The sequence below is a fragment of the Salvia hispanica genome, chromosome 2 (genome assembly GCF_023119035.1).
Source record: "Salvia hispanica cultivar TCC Black 2014 chromosome 2, UniMelb_Shisp_WGS_1.0, whole genome shotgun sequence".
Taxonomy (NCBI): domain Eukaryota; kingdom Viridiplantae; phylum Streptophyta; class Magnoliopsida; order Lamiales; family Lamiaceae; genus Salvia; species Salvia hispanica.
The window spans coordinates 22,923,852-22,948,412 of NC_062966.1; the positions used below are offsets into that span (position 1 = coordinate 22,923,852).

Sequence of the window (24,561 nt, forward strand, 5' to 3'; positions counted from 1 at the left end):
CTCTCTCTCTACCGTTACTGCGCTTTTCTCACAGAGAAACTGTGATTTTTTCAATTGTAATTCAGTAATGGAGTACTTCGCCGCTGATTATGCTGAATTCTCGTCGGTGGAAAATGGCAACAATAGCAATGGCGTCCATTTCACGGTGGATGATTTGCTCGATTTTTCCAAGGAGGATGAGACCATGACCGACGCATTTTTCGAGAGCTTGCCGGTCAATTCCGGCGATTCCTCCACTGTTACGGCGGTTGATAGCTGCAATTCGTCGGTCTCCGGCGGCGGAGACGGCCAATTCAACGGCAATATCAGCTGCCGCAGCTATAATGAGGTTCAATTCTCCGGCAACGAACTCTGCGTTCCGGTAATTTTCCCTTCCCCAATTTTTCAATTCGATTTTTTTTTTTTACTTTTTTCCTTTTTTTTGCTTTATTTCTGCATGGAACGTGTGCACCAGTATTGTGTGACCATTTTCCTTTTCCTTTTTTCTTTTTTTTTTTAAATTTTTATCCCGCCGACAGTCTTTTCGTTGAAGAAGAGTGAATTTTCAGCAACAATTTTCAAATTAGGGCTAATAATTTATCAATTTGATAATTGCGTGATTAAAATTGAATTTGAATCTAACTAATTATTCATATTCAAATTCAAATTCAAATTCAACAAAACAGTATGATGATTTAACGGAGCTGGAATGGCTGTCGAATTTCGTGGAGGAATCATTCTCAACCGACGAACACCGCTTCATCCCCACCGCCGCCGTGAAATCCGTCTCCGCCGACACCTCCTCCTCCTTCATCACCTCACAATCTCCTCCTCCTCCGCCGCCGGCCGTCTTCCCATCCGACGTCTCAGTCCCGGGGAAAGCCCGCAGCAAGCGCAGCCGCGCGCCGCCGTGCGACTGGTCCTCCCGCCTCCTCCTGGTGAAGGCGGCGCCGCCGGAGGCCCCGCCCCGGAAATGCCTCCACTGCGCGTCGGAGAAGACGCCGCAGTGGAGGACGGGCCCGATGGGCCCGAAGACGCTCTGCAACGCCTGCGGAGTCCGGTACAAGTCGGGCCGCCTCGTGCCGGAGTACCGGCCGGCGGCGAGCCCGACTTTCGTCTCGGCGAGGCACTCGAACTCGCACCGGAAGGTGATGGAGCTGCGGCGGCAGAAGGATGTGATGCAGAGGCAGCAGATGATCGGCGGCGTTTTCAACGGCTGTGATGAGTTCCTTATTCATCACCGGAGTAGCATCAACGGCCACGATTTGAGGCACATGATGATGAACTAGTACGGAAGCTAATTTTTAGTTTTGAGAGTCATAACCACTAAATTTTCCTAATTTTAATGTCACCTTTTTACTTAGGTATTTGATTTTTTTTTTTTTAAATAGAAGTTGGAGGGAGAACTTTGTAATGCATTTTGTTACTTCAATTTTGATTTCATACTTAGATTTTGCACAATTTAGTTTTCTAATTAGTGAAGTGAAATTTGAGAGAGTTGATTAAAGTTGATTGTTGGTAAAGCAAAGATGGTGAATATTTATGGAGGGGTGAGACAAAGTGTGGATGAAGAAATATCAGCTGGAAAAGTAGTTGCAATCATGGGAATGGGTGCAAGCTTTTTTCACGGTCATCTGGGGGGTCTATTTCTTGAAAGTTTGGGAATTTGCACATGGATGTCCTTTTTTCTAAAAAAATCCCGTCTAATGCGAGCAATAATACTTCTCTATTATTTCGTGATCGTGATTATTTAATTACACGACGTATGAATTGATAAAAAGATGTATTTTCAGATTAATACGATCAATAATGATTCTCTATTTATCTCGGGAACGTGATTACTCACTTTTACAATAATATTAATTTGTTAATAGGGAAACGTCTTATTAGCTAAACAGTGTTTTGTGTCACACATGAATGCCAATTTCATCTCAATCAAATACGCAATCCCACTTTTATCTCAATTTACTATGCAATCCCACCTCTTAAAATATATCGGTGTACACTTCAGAAATGTAGCATTCTTGATCTTTTGAGATTGTACTATTTACTACTCCATATAAATAATTCGTTTAGTTAATTAAGTTGATCTTTTCTACCAAACAAACGCATCCGCGCCCTATACAATCTATAAAAACTTTATTTTAATTTCAAGTAAATTGAATTTGTATATGGTTTCCCATTTAAATTTATTTTCGTTGTACCTTTCAATTAGTAGTAGTAGCAGCAGCAGTGGAGTACTACCTCTGTCCCTGAAAATTTGATACATACTACCATTTCGGTCCGTCCCTGAAAATTTGATACACTTCACTTTTATCATTTTTGGTAGTGGACCCCATATTCCACTAACTCATTCATACTCACATTTTATTATAAAACTAATACTTTAAAAGTAGGACCCACATCTCACCAACTTTTTCAACTCATTTTTCATTACATTTCTTAAAACCCGTGTCTGGTCAAAGTGTAGCAAATTTTGGGGACGGAGGTAGTAGTATTTATTGTGTACCACACAGAAAAAAACAAATAGTGCATTTATTATGTCCCTCCTAAGAAAGGTTCATACTGTTTTATCATGTGTAATGCAAAATTATATATGTAGAGCTAATCAATATAGGAATCTCATAATTTATAGTGTACCTCACTGAAAAAACAAATAGTGTAATACGACTTCGTATTTCATTTGTTGCGGATTCATTATTACTTTATCATCGTTTTTACTACTTATGCTAGTAACTAGATTCTAGACTTACTTATATACTTATAATTATATCAATAAATTACATAGATTTTTAACAGCTCCATTTTACAACCTAGTTATTGTACTACTAATAATTTAATTGTACTTGTTTCTATTAAACATTATAAAATAAATAAAATTGATAGCTAAGTATAAAATTAATAAATTTATTGACTATTTAGTTTTTGTTGATGATAATTGATATATTAATTTCGTTTAAATATTTGGATGTTCTTGTTATGGAAGTCAATATGATGTAATGCAATAATTTTTTGATATATGTGCGATGCATGTGCCTATAGATTTTTGACAAATTTATCAATACTAAACTAATGCAGGATAACTTTTCTTCACCCAAAGAGTTGCACTTTTCTTCGTTCTCACGTCCCACGGTTTCCTTGGCTTTGAATTCTTACCACAGAAAAAAAGAAAGCTTCAAACAATTAAAAAGATGAAAATATTAAAAAAAAAAAAATGAAAAATAGTGACTTTTTTCAATTTTCTTCGAGATTTTTTTTTCCCATATGTAATTCCCAACAAGTATGGGCACCACCCCCCAACCCTCTCCCACCACGTCAGCACCTATACTATAAATATTAAGGCTTAATTATTTAATTCCTTGAATTAATCATCACTACATTTTATATTAAATAAAGTAAACGTTAACATGGATTTCAGTGATTAATCAACGTAATTAATTAACTAGGAGAGGAGTAAGAGAGAATCGAAGAACATCGTGTGGTGTACGATGTTTAGTTGCATGGAAGTGCGGCCACAATCAAACGTGGGAAGATTTCGATATTATTTTTTTTAGAGAAAATGAATAATAGGAGTAATAATAATAGTCACAATGAAGATTTTGTTTATTGACGATATGAAGATGTATAAATATTTGTTTTGAGGTGTTTTTTGGGGTTTGGCTTTTGATAATATTTTTTGGTGTGACGGGAAGTAACATTGGGGCAAATGACATGTCCGGCCGTTGCTAGACATTTGCCTACCGTGGGGCCCATTGCGTTAACCAAGATATCCCGTAATTATTTTAAAAGATTATTGTAATTTATATCATGAAGCTGTGTTAATTTCTGGCGAAATCCATGTATGACTAAAACTTCTGGTACATATGCGTACTAATTTGATAAAATGATATGATTGACTAGTGACGCAAATGTTTACTGAACAGTATCGTTTTGGTCTTAAATTTATTAAAGTTTAGTTCTAAATTCTAAATTGGACCAGTGGTTGAACTTGTTGAATATAAGCAAGGGCTTAATATTCACAAATATATATAATTGGAAAGACCAAATTATGGGCAAGTGAAAGCCAAATGCCTAATGTACATTGATAGTGCAAGGATCTAAATATCAATTATTTAATACTTCCCATAAAACTTTTATGCCATTCTATATATATTGAGTCAGAATATGAATTTAGTTTTAAACTTTATCAGTTTCACATCATACATAAAGAGTCATCTCAACTTTTATGTTATAGCTCTATACAATCCTTCATTTTATATACTCCAACAAAAACAACAATGCAAATTGATTTTTAATGCTAAATGAGATAAGTTTTAATTTGAGCATCCCTATAATATCAACCTAAACAAAATGAAAATAAACACACCACATATAACTCCAAATGAACATTTAAATGCTAACCCTACATTCCAACACACATAATGCCACTAGTTTGCTAACCTTTGTAATCTTGTAGAAGCTAATGTACTTGCAAGTACAATGTATATGCACCCAAATGAGTACAATACAAATACATACAACTAGGTTGTATCTATACATAGATAATGTGTGTATGGGGGTGGGTGAGGTGGGGTGGGGGTATATAGAGACATGCATGTGGAGTGGGGGAAGAGAAGCACATGGAGTTATGTATGTAGTATGATGGTTGTGATAATATATCTAAATTGAATGGCAGTGTGTCTATGTCTAGGGATCTTTCCATGTTATTTGCTATTATTCTTGCCTCCACCTTCATTTCCATAACTTACTTCTTTTTATCCCTTGTATGTTACTCTAATTAGTTTAATAATATAATTAATTAGCTTATGAGGTGTGAAAATTTCTTGGTTGATTATGCATAGTATAACTAGCTTGATAGTATAAGATATATCAAAAGTTAAGTAACTTCCGGAGTGCCTGCCATCGATGCATAGAGAAAGAATTAGGAGCGATTCTCACTTCTAAAATGGAGGAAGAAATTAATGAACCAAAACATATCAAAACACGAATATAGTATTGTATCTTTGATGTGAACTTAACAGATTTGATAGATGCTACTATACCAATAATATGCTATCTTATTTTCTGATATCCATCTCAAAAGAATTCTCAGAATAAAACGTGTTTAGCCTATGACAATTTTAAGATGAGTGACTCCCTAGAAAACTTCTCTAGGAGCATGGGTGAGAAAAAATACGTTGGAAATACTTGTGTTGTATGTTGGGACAACCGTCAATTAATTTACTAGCTGAGTAAAGTAAAGTTTTAGATGCTTAATCGATGTACAGTGTGGCAGTTAGGATTGTACTATGATCGAAAATTTGACATGATTTTGTCGAACTAATTAAATTCTAATTATGGGTTGAATGATGGGAAAAAATTCAAAATTGTGAGCTAGCACTATCAACTTGGTGATTGACTAAGCTATATAATTAAACCGAATAATTTGGAGGATCTTTACAAGCTTCTAACTGTTTGTCGGCTATATGTGACAAGATATTTTGGCGCTTTTATCATTAAATATTATCTTAGCTTATCATTTATTGTGCTGATATATGTTGTCGATATAGTTTGTAGTTATACCTTTATGAGTTAATATGGTAGTGAATTTACTTTAGTTGAACCATTAAACGAAGTAACAATAAATTAGGAATTCGAATTATTTCATGTAATAAGACACTTCTTATTTAATAAGTAGTTGTGTTCGAATGCAAAAGAGTAAGATATGATAATTACATATTTTTTTCTAACCGTATTGATCGAAAAACAATTTCGTTTCTATGAGACTTTGTGCCATCATATTTGTAAATGAGAATTGAAAAGTCATGGCCATAAGTGAGTATTGAAGGTCACCAATTACATAAAGAAAATGGTATCTCCACATCTTTAATTTCTTCACATCCACATCAATAAATTCGGACACCTAATTTTCTTAAAATATGATACATATGATAATTAAGAAAAGAAAAATGTTTTGGAGACATAATGTCTAAGACATAATGAGGTTAAAAGTAGTAATTATGCATTATAATTTATTTTTAATTAAAATTATTGTGTGTCTATATACTTCATTGCCCTTGCATTTATGATTATATATACATATGAGTATTAATTAAGATCTCAATGCTTAATTACACAAGATATAAATGCAAGTAGTTGGGACCCACTTTCAATATTACCACTCTTGAGTCTTAACCTTTTTTAAAAAATTCATTTGTATGCTTGAAAATATGAAAAATGAAAGAAAAGAAGGATAAGGAAAAATTTATCACTTTGACCATCTTTTTTTTCGTTAATTAATAATGAAAAACTAATAAAACTGATAATTTAAAATTTATTAAATTTTTGAATGGTTATGTAATTTTATAAAATAGTAGTATTAAATTTAAAACTATGTTCACCATATCCGTCAACTAAATTAACGTACTCCCTCTGTCCCGCTTTAGCAGTCCCATTGACTTTTCTGCCATTTTTTTGTAAAAATGATAAAAAATAGTTAAAGTCGAGAAATGGTAAAGTAAGAGAGACAATAATATAGAGAAGAGTCTTATCTACATTATTGTCTCTTTTACTTTACTATTTCTGGACTTTAACTATTTTTTATCTTTTTTACAAAAAGATGGCAGAAAAGTCAATGGGACTGCTAAAGCGGGACGGAGGGAGTACTATTCTTTTGGAAATTTATTCATAACTTATTCTCTCTTTGTCTCACTAATTTTTTCATTAATATTTGGTATGTTATGTTGAATCTTAATAAAAAGTACTCCAATAACAGTTATTTAAATATTTTAAATCAGTTATTTAAAATTTATCACGTGTTTTTAACTCAGTTATTTAATATTTTAAATATTATTTAATATTTTCTGATTTTCATTTTATGATATTAGATAAACTTTGCAAAATTAAAAATTTGTTATTTTACTTGTTCATACTAATTAAGTTTATGATTTTGATTTTAATTCATTACTTTTCAAAATTGTAATATAACTAAATCCTTTGATATTGGAACGTTGCATCAAACCTCGGACAAAAAGTTACATATTCTTAACCAATGTATTTAGCATTTCAAAGTCATATAATTAATATTTTCTCTTTTATTCTAAAATATTTATTAGGCTTGATTCACTATTTCATTGAATATACTAAATTTGATATATGACATATTAATACTAATTGAGTTTACTATGTTATTTTAAGAATATCATAAGATTAATTTCACTTTTAAAATTTTTAACAATTTTTAATTTTAAAGTTACAATCAATTTCCAATGCATACCATGATTTTTTACATTCTTAAATCTAACTCCAATATCTTAAACTCAAATTTAAAAGAAAAACTACAATCATTTTAAAATAAATCACAAAATCCTATATAAATTAGACTATAACTCCAATGCATAATGTGTTTTTGCACATTCATAATTTCAATTTCTTATAATAATAATTAAAATATAAAGAATTGTAAAAAATTTACAAGTTTTATCATCGTTGAATTAAAAGGAATATAAAAAATTTGAAAATGCCAAAAAGATAGAATTATTAAGTTTATTTGAATTTAATAGGAAGAAAAGTTGTAATAATATATTATCGATAATGATTAATAAGAAAATTATGAAAAGAAACTCTATGGAGTATTAAAACTATTTCATATTTATTTATTGAAAATTATGTTATAAATTTGGTATTGATAAATAAAATTTAAATTTAATATTAAATTTATTGACAAAAAACTTTTTATTGAAAGAAAACGTTTTGCTTTCAAAAATTGATATTGCCTTTATTTTATACACAAGTTAAAATTATTAATATTAGATAACTAAATATTTTTTTAATATTCCAATCTTGTCGTATGTATATATCCAAAGAAGTGTATTAATATGCATTAAGAATTTTATATTATGTTAAACAATCATAGTCTAATGGTTTAAATTTACTTAATATAGCATTAGGGTAAATTAGTCATGATATACTTATATCTATGTCAAAGTGATATAGGGGTATTATGTCATGGAGACATTATGTCTCTAAATCACTACTCTTAATAAAAGAAAAATATCAAATTATGATATATATAGTTAACTATTTTCTTAAAATAACAGGACCGATCATAATTTAACTGGGGTATCTTTATTACAATTTTTTTTTTCATCTTTCAAGATGTATGACCGAAATATCTTAGTCCAATTAACATTGAGGATTCTTTTATAATGGAGTACATGATTATTTGAACGATCCGGCCCAAAATTCGGTCCATAAAATTAATTAACTACTACTCCTTCATTGGGAGTTGGACACTATTTGGACTTTGATGCCCCCGTGGATTTTTAGGCATTACTCTCTCCGTTCGTGAATAGAAGTTTCATTTTTTTTATTTTAGTTCGTCTACAAATAAGAGTCTTGATTAGTTTTTACAATAGTAATAACAGAATCTCATATTCCACAAACTTATTCCACTCACATTTCATTTAAAACTAATGTATACAAGTGTGATTTATACTTCACTAATATTTTTCCACCTACTTTTTTAAAATCTGTGCCGCTGAAAATGAGATTTCTAATGACGGATAGAGGAAGTACATAATAAATATTTGTGCATTTTAATTTATTTCCAAGCATGGCAGCTTCAGTGAAAATCCATGAAATGTAATTCACGTGATTGGATACAGTGATGGTTCTCGTTGTCATCGTCCAAAAGAAGAGGCGGTATGATAAGCATCGATAGTGATGAATCACATACGAAAAATGAGGGCTAACAACCTCGATCAAACCCAAAAAAAATGAATTGGATCTACCACACCACGCGGCTGGCAGCAGACTAGCCGCTCCCAAGGTCGGATTGGTCGACCATCCAACCCTATCCGGGTCTAGCCATGCCTGATTCATGTCCAGTTTAAAATTTAGACAATATTCAAAATATTTGGATAGCGGTTACATAAATTGAAAATACGAAATTACCCTCTGAACGTTGTATGCTCGAGAGCGCTAGAAGGTCATTTTAGTACTTTTCACTAGGAATGTCAATCGGGCCAACCCACCGGGTTTCGGGCCAGCCCTATTCGGGTTGCGGGTCAATCGGGTGCGGGCTAATCGGGCTGTGATTTTTTCGGGCTATAAAAGTTCAACCCTAACCCTAAAAGCTTGGGTTTCGGGCTAGCCCATCGGGCTAATCGGGTTGCTACCGATAAAATTAAAATGCGTTCAATCCAATAAATCATGGTGAAAATTAGTTATATTTATAATGTAAAATATTTAATTTTGATAAATTTGAGATATGTGCTTAAACTCAAACATAAACATGATTAAATACTCCCTCCGTCTCAGATAATTCGATCCAGTATTCCATTTCGGCCCGTCCCACATAATTTGTCCCACTTCACTTTTACCATTTTTGGTAGTGGACCTCATATTCTACTAACTCATTCCTACTCACATTTTATTATAACTAAGAGCATCCGCAGCGGTGCTCAACGCACCGCTCGTCCGTCCGTGCCGCTGAGCACCAAGCCGTCCGTCCGCCGATGGAGCTTGTCCGTCCGTGCCAGCGGCACGGCGCTACTCTTAGCTAAGAGCACGTTCGTGCCGCTGAGCACAATTACGTGGCAGCTGCTGATTGGCCAACGGCATAGCCGTTGGCAATTTTTTTTTTTTTTTTTAAATTCGAAATTTATTTTAAAAAATGTTTTTAAATAAAAAAAAATATTTTCCCACTTCCCAAAAAAAATATATCCGTTTTCTACCCACTTATAATTAATTTTTCAATTTTTTTCCCCCAAAATTCACATTTTCATCTATAAATACCCCCACTCCAACACAAAAAAAATCACATTTTCATCTATTATCTATACTATCATCATCTACATTCTCTCATCTTTTTTCCTCCTACTCTATCATCTAAATTCCCACCACACTACACAATGTCCGGCTCCGGCGATCACCCCTCCGGCAATCGCGGTTGGAACCACGATTGGTTCGACTCCGAGGCTCGGATATAGTCCGGAAACGCAATTTACGGCCCCTCCTCAAACCCAAGGTTCGCAAGCTCCGAGTGGCTACCGTCCTTACCCGTTGCACGACCTAAACGCCCCCGGGTTCGGGTGGGCACCCGAACCCGGATCGGGAGGGAGCAACAGCTCTACTCCTATTCCTACTATCAGTCCTACTCCTCCCGTTCGTGGCACCCGCACCCCGTACACTCCGGGTGAGATGATGGCGATGTTCAAAGCCTACTTGGCAGTCTCCGAAGATCCGGACGTCGGCACGAACCAAACCGGGGAAACTTATTGGTGGCGCATCACTCGCCTCTACAATGAAACCCGGCCGGAGGGAACCATATATCGCAATGATAGTATGGTTCGCAATTGCATCTTCAGATGCAACGAGGCAATCGGAAAGTTCCAGGGGATTTACCTCCAGGGAAGAGCGGTCGGCGGGGAGCGGCACGAACGAGCTCGACATCATCACTGCCGCCTTGGCGGCATACCAACGGGAGGAGTACAAACCGTTCAAGTACCTCGATTGTTGGCAGGAGGGGCGCCTAACATCCGAAGCCAGGCGGCATAGCAAGATCCTCCTCCGGCCTCCTCCGAAAGCAAACGGTCGAGGTCGGTAGCTCTATCCTCCTCCGATGATGTGGCTACCCGGCCTGCCGAACTAACTTGGGTAGCCCCCGACGCTGGCCCGAGCGGGTTCCTCGCCGGCCGGTCGGAAGGAAGAAGGCGACGACCACCCGCCGCCGCGCCCCGACTCCATCCACCGCCCCCCCCGCCGCCGCCGCCCCCGCTCCCTTTGTGCCTCCTCCACCCCCGACCAACTCGTTGTGGGCCATCTTGAGTCAACTTCATATGACCGATACGTCTCACATGACTCCGGAACAACTTGCAACACATGAGCAATTGATCCGGGGTCTCAAGAGGCAATTGGGGTTAGAGGAATAGTCTTCCACGTTTGTAATTTTTAATTTGTAGGATTTTAATTATGTGTTTTTTATTTTAATTATGTATTTTTATTTTTAGTATTTTAATTATGTAATTTGTATTTTTTAGGATTTTAATTATGTATTTATAATGTATTTTTATAATGTAGAAATGTTTTTAATAATTGAAGTATTTAAATTGAATAATAGAATGGTGGGACCCTTGAGCTTGTCCTTAGCTAAGAGCACGCATCCCTCCTTTTCAACGTCACTACGGAAATTTTAAAATTTTAGGCGTCGAGCGCGTAAAATAAAAAGAAAAAGAAATAGAGATTAAAATAAAATTAGGGTTTTTTCATATCTTTACTCTGCGCTCTGCTCAATGCTATTTGGGGAAATCCTCCACCTCCAGAATTTCTGTCACTCATTTTGCCGTTAGCAGATTCAGGTTTTAAATTTTTATCATTTCGTGTTATTGCTTATACGTATTGGGTTCTATTGGTTGTTATTTGCATTTTTGGAAATGTTCAGATGCTGCGGGGATTCATGTTTCTGGGTTTCTGTTATCTATTTTTGGCTCTATGAGATGCGTATTTAAATTGTTTAAGCTTTATTTTAGCTCACATGTTATGTTTGTGTTTGAAATGCTGATTTTCTTGATACTTGTATGCATAATCGTATTTTTAGATGAAGTTTGTGGAGCGTGGATTCATGATTTTTTATGTATCAACTATGTTGTAGTCCATTATGTGTGCGATTTGGATGGAGAAATATCTATAATTTGCAGTTTCTACAATAATCTAATGACCTAATAGGTATTGAGATCAATGTTACTGTGAATTAGTAAGATTAATTTTGGGAATTAGTAAGATTGATTTTGTGTTACTCCTTTTTGTGTCTCTTCATGGTAATGATAGCAGGGTTGTAATTTGAGATTTTGCATATGCAGGGAGGCACATAGACAAAATGAGTGCAAGTGCCCGAAGAACCCCCAAATCTGGGAGGCAGTCCCTGTTTTTTCAAGATTTAGCAACGCCTGTGTCATCTCGACGGTCTGGGGGAAAGTTCACGACCCCCGGTCAGGCAGCTGCTGTTTCAGCTCTGTGGCGTGAAAATTTTTCCAACTCCGATCTCCCTCCTCCTCCTGTTTTTACACTTGAAGACCGCTTTGATCTTTCTCCAGAATCTGGGATCCCTGACTATCCAGTGTCTCCAGAAGTGAAATCGGATCCTAGGACCCCATTGCAAAGTTTTGGCAGGGAACTTTCAACTCCCAAGAGCAAATCAGATGCAAGCACTTCATATGCTGGAGCTAGCAAGCCGTCACCGCAGCAGAGTCAGCAGAGCCCTATGGCTACTTCAAGCTGGTGGTCACCTGCCAAGACTGGAGGTAGTGCCGAGCAAGAAGATAAAGGGAAAGGTTCACCTGTTGAAGGTGTGGTTCAACCTGGTGCCTTGATAACACTGCCACCGCCGAGGGAGGTTGCAAGGCCTGAGGTGAAGAAAAGTCTGGTACCTATTGGGAACATGAATGGAAACATGAATGAGGAGGAATGGGTCACTGTCTATGGGTATGATTTGATTCTTTGCTTTTTTTCATTTATTATTTTTTGACTCTTAAAGTGGAACTTAATGGAACATTTTATGGTTAGGTTCTTAACAATATAAGATACCTATATAAGATATCTAATACCTATATATGATAAGAATGCAGAGTTCCTTAGATTCATTTACATATTTGGTGGTAAATTTAGAAAATGTTGGCATGTTATTTTGGTTCTGATAGTTACTGGTATATCCTTCCATTGCATGGTCGTGCACATTCTCTCTTTAGCATCATGTTCAAATCTCTTAATAGTCACTGCTGCTCCTGTGATGCAATTTTGTTTTTTCTTCAGTTCCATTCATTTCTCCACTTGCTGTCGCGTCCTTTCGTTAAACTACTCTTAGTACTCTACTACTATCTCTAAGAATTTTCCAGTATCTGAGTGCACAACGCAATGGAAATTTGGGCCATTAGAATTACATTTAAGCAGTCATTTTAGATATATCAACTGTATTTACTTGTTTGTCCCATGGTCCATATGTGGTATAGTTGCATTCAGAATAGAATACTGTTTCATTTATTAATCTCATCTTAGCACTTTTGTTCTAGAGTTTTGATGTTTATCTCGAACTTCATGTCCAGGTTTATGCCTGCTGATACAAATCTTATACTGCGGGAGTTTGAAAAATGTGGGGTGATTTTGAAACATGTTCCTGGCCCGAGAGATGCTAATTGGATGCACATTTTATATCAGGTTCTTTCTTACTCTCAGAAAGCATACATGCTTATTTATTTATTATTACTTGGTAAATTACTTTTTTTTATGCGATCCATCAAAGAGTGCCAGTTATTTTCTGTTTATGTTATGACCTAGTATAACCCAGTCGTCCCCTATTGCTCTTCTTGTGAATGACTCCTGGCAGTCGTTTGTCTGTGTTATTATGGCGGGGTGTGTGGTTTTGGTTTGGTTATTCTATAAGTTGCTGCTGAACTTTATATGTTTGTGCATTGTCATCCTGTTATTGGATAATCACCTTCAATTTACTTGCAACTTCATTTGACTTGCATATTTTAGAATCCTTAAATTTTAGTCTTGTACTGCACTTAGGCTTGGCAAATCAGTTATGGTGAAGATTTTATGAAATTTTGTGTTGAAGAAATGGATTCACTTATTATTCTTTGCATATAGAGATGTTCGTATTTCCATGGAGGTTTTGTTGGTCATTTCTGGCTCTTGTGTACAGATTGAAACAGTATTAATAGATCTCATCATACCTTATCGCGCTTCACCAATAGCCATGCATCGACCAGTTAGATTGGTCCGATTGACCTCATATTCTGATTGGAACTCACTAAAATAGTTTCTTAGTTTCAATGAACCAGTGGATCTGATTAAATTGCATATTTAATTATTGTTGTAGAATCGGTCAGATGCTCAACGAGCACTCAGCAAAAATGGCATGGAAGTAAATGGAGTTCTCATCATTGGAGTCAAGCCGGTGGATCCAATGCAGCGCCAAGCACTAAATGAGAAACTCAACAACAAAGGATTTATGACATTACCACCTGCCCCTTCCAATAGAAACGTGGAGTCGAATGGTTTCAAAGTCTCTCCATACCCATACTATCTGCAGAATGGCAGTTCAAACACCTGCCAATCCTCTGGAACCATGGCCACTCCTGCAAAATCTGTGGTGTCGAAAATTGTGGACCTGATGTTCGGTGTCTAGTTTGTTGACCTCACAATTTTATCAACCTCTATGTGCGGATTCAGCCTGTCCTGGTGCTTTGTGGAGGATGGCAAATGTGTCTTTCCGCGGCAAAAGTCATATTGATACAGCGAATAGTTGAGATCCGTTAGTATATCAGTGTCTATAGCAGATATTATTCGATTAAAAGAGCTTCACTTTTCTGTGAAGCTCGTTGAGGTGTAGAGGTGTACCATCTGTTTGTAATGGGGATTTTGTAATAGAGATAAACTAATCGTTGTGACGCTTTTCCCGGAGGTTGCTGGGCCGAGCAGGGTGCTCGGCCGGAACGCTGTATAAGGGGAGTTTTCGATTGATTCAAACTTATTAATAACTTTGTTGTTTACTGTCAATTTACAACTGATAATGTGTTCTGGTGTTCTCTAAACTAGTTAATAGCTACAGGAAAGTGTTGTTCCTTTATAAACTACTAGTACTATAAACTATTTATCGCTAATGTTAAATTTTCAAAAGTCAATATTTATTATTTAATCATTTAAACATCCAGTTAATTGACTTTGACATTCGCGAGTAGTACGTAAATTTTACATTCGCAAAAGAAATTAATTAAGTGCGCCACTAGGAATTAAAAATCTTTTTATGAAAAATTTTCCAAATCAGAATTTAAAAATAAAATGTTACGGTTACTAGTTACTACTCCATTTCTGTTTCCAGCTGTCGGAGAGATCAACAATATTCCCATTTTCCCTTTAATAGTAGTATATTTTTTGTTTACAAAAACTCTATTCCACAATTCATTCTTTACACCTCTATATTTTCACTTCCAAAATTTCTTCTATTTTTGTCGAATTTTCTCTTTCGCTGGGTGGATTATCGACCAATTTTAAACTAATGCCATAATTAAAAGTAAAAAAACCCACATTTAAAAAAATGATCAATAATAGTATTCCATTCATATTGTGGTAACTCGAACATTTAATCACAGAATGAAGGCAACACGTCTTACCAACTGAACCAAACTTTCTCGCACAAAACCTCTACCTTTGACACCTCAATCCCCTCCTGCCACGTGTCCGTTCCGCCTCCCGTCTCCTTGAAGCTATAAACACGGCTCTGCTCCACTCTCTTCCACTCCAGCCAGAGAATTTAATCCCACCATCATCACCTTCAACACCAATAATTTCCTAAAAATGGCAAAAAACCCGCCGGAGGAGGCGATGAACATCCAGCTCTCCGAGAGCGGCGGCGCCGCATTGGTCTCACAGAGCAACATCCTCCGGAAAAGTGACGTCATGCAGGCCGTGATCCGGCTGCTCTGCCTCCTCACGAGCTCGGCGGCGCTGACGGTTATGACCACCGCCAAACAGTCCGCCACCATCACTCTCTACGGCTTCACCTTGCCGCTCTACTCCAAGTGGTCCTTTTCCGACTCATTTGTGTGAGTTTTATTATTTTCCCTCCTTTTTTCTTTCAATACTTTTATTTTCTCAAAATTATATTGTCGGATAAATTTTACTTTTATTTTCTGAAAACTATAAAATAAATCAACCAAATTCATATAATTTTTGAACTTAGTGAAATTTGTTTGAAGTTATCCCACGACAAAAAAAATCAATATTCTATTTTATATTCATGATGTTTTTATAAATGATCTCGTTTTTTATATGAATAGATAACATCGATTAGCATACTGTTATTAGTATATGAATAATTTCCCAACCACCATGTTAGGTGCAATTTAATTAAAAATTTTCATCATAAAATAATTGCGCACAAATTACTAGCTAGGAGTATTATATCTTTGATATTCGTCCATAAAAAATAGTTATATTTTTTTTATCTAGTCTTGGGATTTTTTTGCTAATTTTTATTCTTGTAGCATGGTTTATTAATTATTCATTTAAATCCTGCCATGCATAAATGTGACTATTTTTCCATTACGGATGTGTACAATGTATACAAGGATGTAACACTTTCAACTACCTCTGCCACAATTTATAAGTGATTACTTTTTCTTTTCTTTTTTTCTAAGCGGCTATTTATTATAATGGTGACAAATTTGGTTAGTTCGTTCATGATTCGCGGCAACAAATTCAATAAAAACAAGCACCAAGTTAGTTCAAATAATTTGTTTGGACTAGTATAAATTCACCAATCTTTATTACATCATGTTTTTGGTGAAGAAGTTACATATAAGTAAAAAAAAATTGTAATGAAATTAATTATTGGATTAATTAAAAGCAATGCAATTTGGATGAGAGGATGTGGTGGTTGAGTAATGTGATGTTTGTTTTTGTGTAGGTATGTTGTTTGTGTTTGTGCAGCTGTGGCACTTCACTCCTTGCTTCAATTGCTCATCAATGTGTCAAGGATGATTCGTAAATCTCCCCACATTCCTTCTAGGAATCATGCATGGCTCATTTTTGCCGCAGATCAGGTATTTACACGAGGTTCCTCTTTACGAAAGTGTCTGAGTGGATTCCTCAAAAATTTGATGCAATAATAATAAGCAATGTTGATTTTGTTGCAGATATTTGCGTATGCGGTTATGAGTGCAGGATCAGCAGCATCGGGTGTGACAAACTTGAACCGGACAGGAATCCATCATACACCATTGCCGAATTTCTGCAAGCCATTGCATGTTTTCTGTGATCGCATCGCAATTTCCATAGCCTTTACATTTCTCACATGTTTCCTACTTGCCATTACTGTTGTACTCGATGTTGTTTGTCTCTCTAACTACTAGTTACACTTGAAAAATCAAGTGTGTGAAAACTTGGATCTATAAAAACATATTGAAACTTGCGATCTTTAGCTAAGAAAATATAGTACCTTTTATATCAGTGTCATTGGATCTTACTTGTTTAAAGGATTGTATAGTACTATCTTCGTCCTAAGCGAAATTATTCTTTGGACATAAAAATTAAAAGTACTTCGTGTCTAATGAGTACTACTCCCTCCGTTCCATAGTAATAGAGGCATTTCATTTTGCGCACTCGTTTTGAAAAAATAATTATAAATAGTTAAAATGGAGAAAAAGTAATGTTAGAGAGAAAATATTATAGATAAGACTCTTCTCTACTTCATCATTTCTCTTACTTTACTTTTTCTCCACTTTAACTATTTATAATTATTTTTTCAAAACGAGTATGCAAAATGAAATGCCTCTATTACTATAGAACGTAGGGAGTATAAGAGATACTCCTATTACGTAAATTTGGAAACGATATTTTGGCCAATTTAGGCACATCAACAATAACAAAGGAAAACTAATTGTGTAACTGTAATGATCAAACTCATGAACCCCTGATCTATTAATTTGAACTCGTGAATTTCTAATATAAAATAGTTGTGATTAAAAATGCTCTTTATCATCACATTTAATGTGAATTTTTAAGAGGATTGATAGTGGTTATCGGCTATTCCATAATAATTCCAATTCCAATCCCAGTTCCAATCTACTACTCCATTAAATAGATGAAAAGTATCTTACTAACTCAGCTACAATTCTATCATCTAATGTTAACATCGTTAATTTTCCTCATAAACTACACTTAAATTTATACAAGTTCTTTGGCCATTCATAATGGTGTAATCGATGACTACGTGCTTATGTGGCTATAATCCGAAAAGTCTCATAACATTCAAACACCCACAACTTATGATACACAGTACTATATATTTTGATTCATATGCATAAATATTGATCTGTCACAATATTGTTCTGTCAATACACTTGTCCTCATTTATTTTGTCGAGCAGAAATGTTTCTAAAAATAGTAAAGAAATTGAAAGAAATTTAAGGATCATATTAAATTTACATGGGCAGGCTCTTAAATAAGAGCCCCAATCGAGGCGCCCGATTCATTTAAATCATCTACAAGGGGCCGGGTCGGGAAAAGAGACTCGTTCTCCGATATTGAGACGTTTCGGCCCCTTGTATGTGAATGAGCTTGCGCAAGAGGAACAAACAATTCATTTAAGAGGGAAAGGCATCAACTCGTCTTGCGAACTTTTTATGTTAGTAACTCTAGATAAGTTAGTTTAGAGAATATCTAATTAACTATTCCGTTTGTTCATAGTTAAATATCTTATATTGATATTAAACAATATTTACCATAAATGTATCATATTATTTTCACTATTTTTCATAAATTAATCTCATGTCCCAATAACTTATTCTACTCACATTTCATTATAAATTTTCATGAACTTATTCTACAATCATCTCATTATAAATCAATCTATAAAAAATTACTAATACTCATTTATTTTCATTCACATTTCTGAACTTGACGACTAGTAAAACTGTGAAAAGAAGACATCTATTTTCTGGATGCATTTTTTTATTCAAGAATTTGGATAATTCTAACAACTTGGGCCATATTAAGTTGAATTAAGTTGCATCTAATTGAACCATTTTCGGGCCCGTTTTACTTGGGCCGAGCCCTACAACGAGAACCGGCCCATTAAAAAGGAAACGGAAATTTTTGAAGCTGACGGATAATGTATTCCGACTTTGGCCATTTCACCCCCTTCTCCGCTGCGCCGCCGGCGCCGGCCCTTTAGTTTTCTCTGTTACTCAATTTCTGATTCACCGATTATAATCTGAGCTTTGCTAATGTTCAATTGATTGTTTTCCTCCAACACATTCTCATGGCTACTAATTACAACTTCAATTCCTGCTTCTATCGCCCAATTTCTATCGCTTCCCGCCCAAAACGCCTTAAATCGAGAAACCTAATTCCAATTTTATGCAGCTCGGGAGCCAGCACAGAAAATGCAGAGGAGGAATCGAAGAAATCGAAGAGAGCTCCAATGGAATTAGTCAAATTCGCGGTTACAATGACTGTGATATCAGCCGCAATTCCGCAATCCGTTTCCGCCGCGCCGAAGATCTCGGAGAAGAAGCGATTGGGGAAAAAAAACGAGTCTTTGTCCCCAGAGGAGCTGCTGAAATGGACTAAGGGGCTTCCCGTGGTATCGCAGAGGCTTCCCTACAGCGAAGTCTTGGATTTGAAGAGAGAAAACAAAGTTAAGCACATTATTAAGCCGCCGAGCGCGGCTCTGCGGCAGCGGCCGGAGGTGATTTTGGTGGTTATGGAGGATAATAAGGTGGTTAGGGTTGTCTTGCCTTCAATTGAGAGTGATTCTAAATTCTGGAAAGAGTGGGATGAGTTAAAGATTGATGGTATCTGTATGAATGCGTATAGTCCCTCTTTGAAGAGGCCTGATATCCCAGAGCCTTATCTTGGGTTCTTGTCGAAAATTCCGGTGTGGTTGTTTTCATTGGTGAAGCAGAAGCCTCAGTCGAAGAAGGCGTTGGAGCTGAAGAACTTGAGGGAGGATTTGAAGAGGAGGAGAAATGAGGAGCTGGTGAAGATGAGGGAAGACAGGGAGATGATGGAGAAGGCAATGAAGATGCAGAAGAAGATGGAGGAGAGGGAAAAGAGAAGGGAGATGAAGAAAGTGAAGTACGAGGCGTCTCTGCGCCAGGCGCGGGAGAGCTCGGAGTATATGGCTAATATATGGGATAGATTAGCTAGTGATCCGAATGTGTCAACAGCTCTTGGGTTTGTTTTCTTCTATATATTTTACAGAGTTGTTGTTCTTAACTATAAGAAGCAGAAGAAAGACTATGATGATAGGCTGAAGATAGAGAGGGCGGAGGCGGAGGAGAAGAAGAAGATTAGGGAGTTGGAAAGGGAAATGGCGGGGATGGAGGAAGAAGATGATGATGAGGAAGGAGGAGCTAAAGGGGAGGACAACCCTTATTCGCAAATGGCGAAGGAGTTCATGAAGTCTGGTGCTCGAGTTAGGCGGGCAAAGAATAGGAGGCTTCCACAGTATTTGGAGAGAGGTGTGGATGTGAAGTTTACGGATGTTGCAGGGCTTGGTAAAATCCGTCTTGAGCTCGAAGAGATTGTGAAGTTCTTTACACATGGGGACATGTATCGCAGGCGTGGTGTCAAAATACCAGGTCAGGTTTCAATGCAGAATCGACTAAACTGATTCTTAGTCATCTCATCTTGCTCCCAATGCTTGAACAATTTTTTTTACAGCCTTAACATATATCGACGTGTGTTCTTGGACTATGATAGACATTTGCATTAACAAGACAAGTTGGTGATGAGAAAAACCAGTTATGGCCCATGGGCCATGGCTGGTGTGGGAATTCAATTTGAACTAGTTATCTCTGCTGTATCTATATAAGTACGCAGATAAAGCTTCAGAGTAATAACCTATATCTCTATGATTTGATAATGTGTTATATGCTTGGGCTCGTTTGGCTTGTTTTTAGCTAGGATTCATGTTTGTGGGTTTTTGGAAATGTTCAGATGCTGCTGGGATTCATGTTTGTGGGTTTCCGTTTGCTAATTTATGGCTCTATGAGATGTTTTCTCAAATCATTTTGGCTTTATTTAGCTCACATGTTATGTTTGTGCTTGAATTTTGGTCCTATTTATATAGTATTTTTAGATGGAGTTTGTGGCGCGTCGATTCATGAATTTTTCATTTATGAGAAATGTTGTAGTCCTGTGTGATTTGGATGGGAATTATTGATAACATGCAGTTTCTATGATAATCTAATGATCTAATCTGTATAGAGATTCATGGTACAGTGAAATAGTAAGATTAATTTTGTGATGATGGATGAAAGATATAGTTACTCCTTTTGTGTTTATTCCAGGTAAACAAATGATTACATGGTTATAATTGGAGATTTTGCAGTTGGTGATGAGATGGGAATTCAATTTGATTTAGTTATCTCTGCTGTATCATGGTCTTTCTTTACTACTCCAAAGTCCATGGGCCATGAGATGAGTAATATAATGTATCTACAATGGTCTGTATATGAGTACGTAAATATAGCTTCAGATTAATAACCTATCTAAATATGCAATTCCAGTATATCACTATGATTTGATAATGTGTTATATGCTTGGGCTCGTTTGACTTGTTTTTAGCTAGGATGTAATAGTAGTATATAAAATTGTCAGGATGCTATAATGAAGTAATCTTATGTGTCTGTGTTCTCGTTTTCCAGTTTATTTAGTAAAGAAGTTCGAATTTCTGAATTTTGTCTGGAACGTGGCCATCACAGATAGGTGAATGGAAAAGCAAATTTAGTTGTGTGGTTTCCTTGTGGGTACATCACTAGCTATCTTGGTCTTGGTGCAAAACTTATTTCTTCAAAACTCTTTCTTGATGAGCTTCCTTTGTTGCTAACAAGAGGTACATGAATCTAGGGGTTACAGATCATGAAGCTTCAGTGCCATCAACTTATGATTAGTTCTGTTTTAATCTTATTGTGATTCTTTCATATTAAAAAAAATTGACTAGGTATTAGGATCTGAGATGTGAAGAATATATGATCTGTGCAACAATTCGGTTTAGGAAGTAGAAATATATGTTGCCTAATGTTGGGTTGGAATACGTCAGGTGGTATACTTCTTTGTGGCCCTCCTGGAGTGGGGAAGACATTATTAGCAAAAGCTGTTGCTGGTGAGGCAGGTGTAAACTTCTTCTCCATATCTGCATCTCAGTTTGTCGAAATATATGTGGGAGTTGGTGCTTCTCGTGTACGAGCGCTCTATCAAGAAGCAAGGGACAATGTGAGATTTCAATTCCTTTTATCTGATTATGGCAATTGTTGAACTTCATTGGATCAAGCAAATAGGTTTACTAGTCAGAATGTGGAATGCTTTTGATACTCGATTCCTTAATTCTAATATTTTGTTATGATTCCACCTTTGAGCTAGCATTTATTTTTGGGAGTGGGGGTTCTTGAGTGCCTTACCATTTCTTATAAGTTCGATGAGAGATCATAACATGTTTAATCTCTTTGCTCGTTAATTCTAATATTTGCTCCTTTTTTTACTATGAGATTCTGACTACATTTGCTCATCAAAGACCATGCATTGTTGTTTTCTTACTTACACAGAGCTTATATTTGTGGAAGTGATGTGATGTGAGTGAATCTTGCATTTGCAGGCTCCATCTGTTGTTTTCATCGATGAACTGGATGCTGTTGGAAGGGCACGTGGTTTGATTAAGGGGTCTGGTGGTCAAGAACGTGATGCTACTTTAAATCAGGTCTCTTGCACATATTTGATTGCTTATGGTTGTGACACAATAATGGTCTGATTCGACTCTTATATAAAATCCCTTACCGATCCTCTAGCTTCTTGTATGCCTGGATGGGTTCGAAGGCAGAGGAGAAGTCATTACCATTGCTTCTACAAACAGGCCAGACATTTTGGATGCAGCACTTGTGAGACCAGGGAGGTTCGACCGGAAAATACACATACCCAAGCCCGGACTGATTGGCCGTGTTGAAATTCTGAAGGTGCGGTTTGTTGCCTTCCATCAGCAGTACTTTCAATTGGTCTACGCGGTCTCATTGTTTGGTTTCAGGTTCATGCTAGGAAGAAACCAATGGCCCCTGATGTGGATTATTTGGCTGTTGCGACTATGACTGATGGAATGGTTGGTGCTGAGCTGGCCAACATTATCGAGGTTGCTGCTATCAACATGATGCGCGATGAAAGAACAGAGGTATTTCACTTGAAAACCTTCACTGGCCATTCCTCGCTGCTAAAATAGGCACAGATTGTTAGTTTGTCATGTGCGAGTCGAAGTTTTTTAATGGAATATTTATATGCCCGTCTTTTATTTGTGTTTTATCAACATCGATGGTTCCATAATTGCAAATTTGTTTGACGCTCTCATGACAGATTACTACTGATGATTTGTTACAAGCTGCGCAAATAGAAGAAAGAGGCATGCTTGACAAAAGAGAGAGAAGCCCCGAGATCTGGAGGCAAGTAGCTATAAATGAAGCTGCAATGGCCATAGTTGCTGTCAATTTCCCGGATCTCAAAAATATCGAGTTTGTATGTTATGACCTTTGCCTGGCAGCACTTTTGTTAAATTCTGTTAATGAAATGGGAATTTCTTAAGTAATATCATTTTTTTTTTTTCGTTTTAGGTGACGATTTCTCCAAGAGCTGGAAGAGATTTAGGTTATGTCCGCCTAAAGATGGACCATATTAAATTTAAGGAAGGAATGTTGAGGTAGTTCCCCTTTCAATTATAATCAAATTTGAAGTTCTGCTACACTTGCTGATTCAATTTGTTTTCAGCCGGCAGTCTCTCTTGGATCACATCACTGTCCAACTTGCTCCACGTGCAGCAGACGAACTCTGGTATGGGGAAAATCAGGTAACGAGACCCCAAGTTTCGATCTTCATATTTGATTTTGGAAATGAATTTCAAATATACAATTCTGTTCTTAATAAACCGGTATAAGTTACCCGGGTATTGTCCAGTATCTGGAATTTTGTTTCTGATGGTCCTATTGTTGAATTGATTTACTCAGTTGAGTACCATCTGGGCGGAGACGGCCGATAATGCTCGATCTGCTGCACGAACCTTAGTGCTTGGTGGTCTTTCCGAGAAGTATTTTGGCTTGAACAGTTTCTGGACAGAAGATAGAATTGATGTAAGTTTCCTTTCATATCTCGCGGTCATAAAAGCAAAGAAACCGAGATGTTATATGATTTCAGTGATTGTACAACGCCCAACATACAAAATCTTGATTTTCAGGAAATTGATTCAGAGGCGCTGCGAATCCTTGACGTCTGTTATGAACGTGCAAAAACGGTACTATGTGAAGAGATTCACCATTTCTTTCATGTCTGTGGGAAAGATATTAAGACTTTGTTCATGCAGATTCTTGGGAGAAACCGTGAGCTTTTGGATGCCGTTGTGGACAGGCTCGTGGAGAAGAAGAGCTTAACCAAGCAAGAATTCTTCGACTTAGTTGAGCTTCATGGATCTGTACAAACTATGCCGCCTACCATACTTGACATCAGAGCCGCCTCACGGTTACAGCTGCAAAATATTCTTTTAGACACCGAAGAAGCAGCAGCTCGTTCGAGCATTGTTTCAACATGATCATATATAATATATATATATAAGGTATAATCTATCCCCTCTGTACTCCTGGGATCATCAAAGAGTCTCAAAATATAACTTTTAAACACTGTTTTTTCTGTTTTAGGGAAAAATCATGTTTCTTCACCCCGGGAACAGAGGTATGGGCTTATATTCTCAACTGGTAACGCACAATTTTTCTGATTGAAGGCCGAGCTTCGTCCCTAGAATGCAAACTGGCAGCTCCGGCCTGAGTTTGTTCTTGAATCCGGCCAACACTTTATATTCTCAATTGTGTTTTAGGAGTTCCAATTTTGGTTTGAATCAGTATTTTGATTTGACCATATTGTGCTTGGCAGTAGGTATGATAATATTTGGTTATGTAATCCACTCTTTTCCAACAACTAAAACATAGTACTAGATCATAAGATAAAAAGACATTGGTTTAATAAACAATTTGTATCCATAATAATACAATTATTAAATAAAGTCTGAAA

The 24,561-nt window shown here is 36.5% G+C and overlaps 4 protein-coding genes across 4 annotated transcripts; all 4 read left to right on the forward strand.

Moving 5' to 3' along the window:
• LOC125204135 (GATA transcription factor 12-like) lies at positions 1-1,440 on the forward strand. The gene is made up of 2 exons (XM_048102697.1): positions 1-361; positions 666-1,440. Exons 1-2 carry the CDS (start codon positions 68-70, stop codon positions 1,266-1,268), a joined length of 897 nt encoding a protein of 298 aa, XP_047958654.1. The 5' UTR covers positions 1-67; the 3' UTR covers positions 1,269-1,440.
• Positions 1,441-11,182: 9,742 nt separating this feature from the next.
• Positions 11,183-14,510, forward strand: LOC125207755 (nuclear pore complex protein NUP35-like). Its single transcript, XM_048107232.1, has 4 exons — positions 11,183-11,318; positions 11,820-12,441; positions 13,059-13,170; positions 13,838-14,510. Exons 2-4 carry the CDS (start codon positions 11,837-11,839, stop codon positions 14,144-14,146), a joined length of 1,026 nt encoding a protein of 341 aa, XP_047963189.1. The 5' UTR covers positions 11,183-11,318; positions 11,820-11,836; the 3' UTR covers positions 14,147-14,510.
• Positions 14,511-15,208: 698 nt separating this feature from the next.
• On the forward strand, positions 15,209-16,994 carry LOC125207756 (CASP-like protein 3A1). Its single transcript, XM_048107233.1, has 3 exons — positions 15,209-15,563; positions 16,427-16,562; positions 16,656-16,994. The coding sequence occupies exons 1-3, from the start codon at positions 15,316-15,318 to the stop codon at positions 16,869-16,871; spliced, it is 600 nt and encodes a 199-aa protein (XP_047963190.1). The 5' UTR covers positions 15,209-15,315; the 3' UTR covers positions 16,872-16,994.
• A 1,645-nt stretch (positions 16,995-18,639) lies between these two features.
• Positions 18,640-24,450, forward strand: LOC125207754 (probable inactive ATP-dependent zinc metalloprotease FTSHI 2, chloroplastic). Its single transcript, XM_048107229.1, has 12 exons — positions 18,640-20,105; positions 21,569-21,741; positions 22,121-22,222; positions 22,311-22,475; positions 22,544-22,684; positions 22,864-23,022; positions 23,118-23,203; positions 23,272-23,350; positions 23,508-23,630; positions 23,735-23,791; positions 23,861-24,109; positions 24,192-24,450. Exons 1-11 carry the CDS (start codon positions 18,782-18,784, stop codon positions 24,083-24,085), a joined length of 2,634 nt encoding a protein of 877 aa, XP_047963186.1. The 5' UTR covers positions 18,640-18,781; the 3' UTR covers positions 24,086-24,109; positions 24,192-24,450.
• The last annotated feature ends 111 nt before the right edge of the window (positions 24,451-24,561 follow it).

Coding starts and splice junctions, on each gene's coding strand:
- LOC125204135 (XM_048102697.1), top strand. CDS start 68: ATGGAGTACTTCGCCGCTGATTATGCTGAATTCTCGTCGGTGGAAAAT. Junction 362..665: donor GCAACGAACTCTGCGTTCCG/GTAATTTTCCCT, acceptor TCAACAAAACAG/TATGATGATTTAACGGAGCT.
- LOC125207755 (XM_048107232.1), top strand. CDS start 11,837: ATGAGTGCAAGTGCCCGAAGAACCCCCAAATCTGGGAGGCAGTCCCTG. Junction 12,442..13,058: donor GAATGGGTCACTGTCTATGG/GTATGATTTGAT, acceptor CTTCATGTCCAG/GTTTATGCCTGCTGATACAA. Junction 13,171..13,837: donor GGATGCACATTTTATATCAG/GTTCTTTCTTAC, acceptor TTATTGTTGTAG/AATCGGTCAGATGCTCAACG.
- LOC125207756 (XM_048107233.1), top strand. CDS start 15,316: ATGGCAAAAAACCCGCCGGAGGAGGCGATGAACATCCAGCTCTCCGAG. Junction 15,564..16,426: donor TCCTTTTCCGACTCATTTGT/GTGAGTTTTATT, acceptor GTTTTTGTGTAG/GTATGTTGTTTGTGTTTGTG. Junction 16,563..16,655: donor TCATTTTTGCCGCAGATCAG/GTATTTACACGA, acceptor ATTTTGTTGCAG/ATATTTGCGTATGCGGTTAT.
- LOC125207754 (XM_048107229.1), top strand. CDS start 18,782: ATGGCTACTAATTACAACTTCAATTCCTGCTTCTATCGCCCAATTTCT. Junction 22,223..22,310: donor GTGATGCTACTTTAAATCAG/GTCTCTTGCACA, acceptor CCGATCCTCTAG/CTTCTTGTATGCCTGGATGG. Junction 22,476..22,543: donor GCCGTGTTGAAATTCTGAAG/GTGCGGTTTGTT, acceptor GTTTGGTTTCAG/GTTCATGCTAGGAAGAAACC.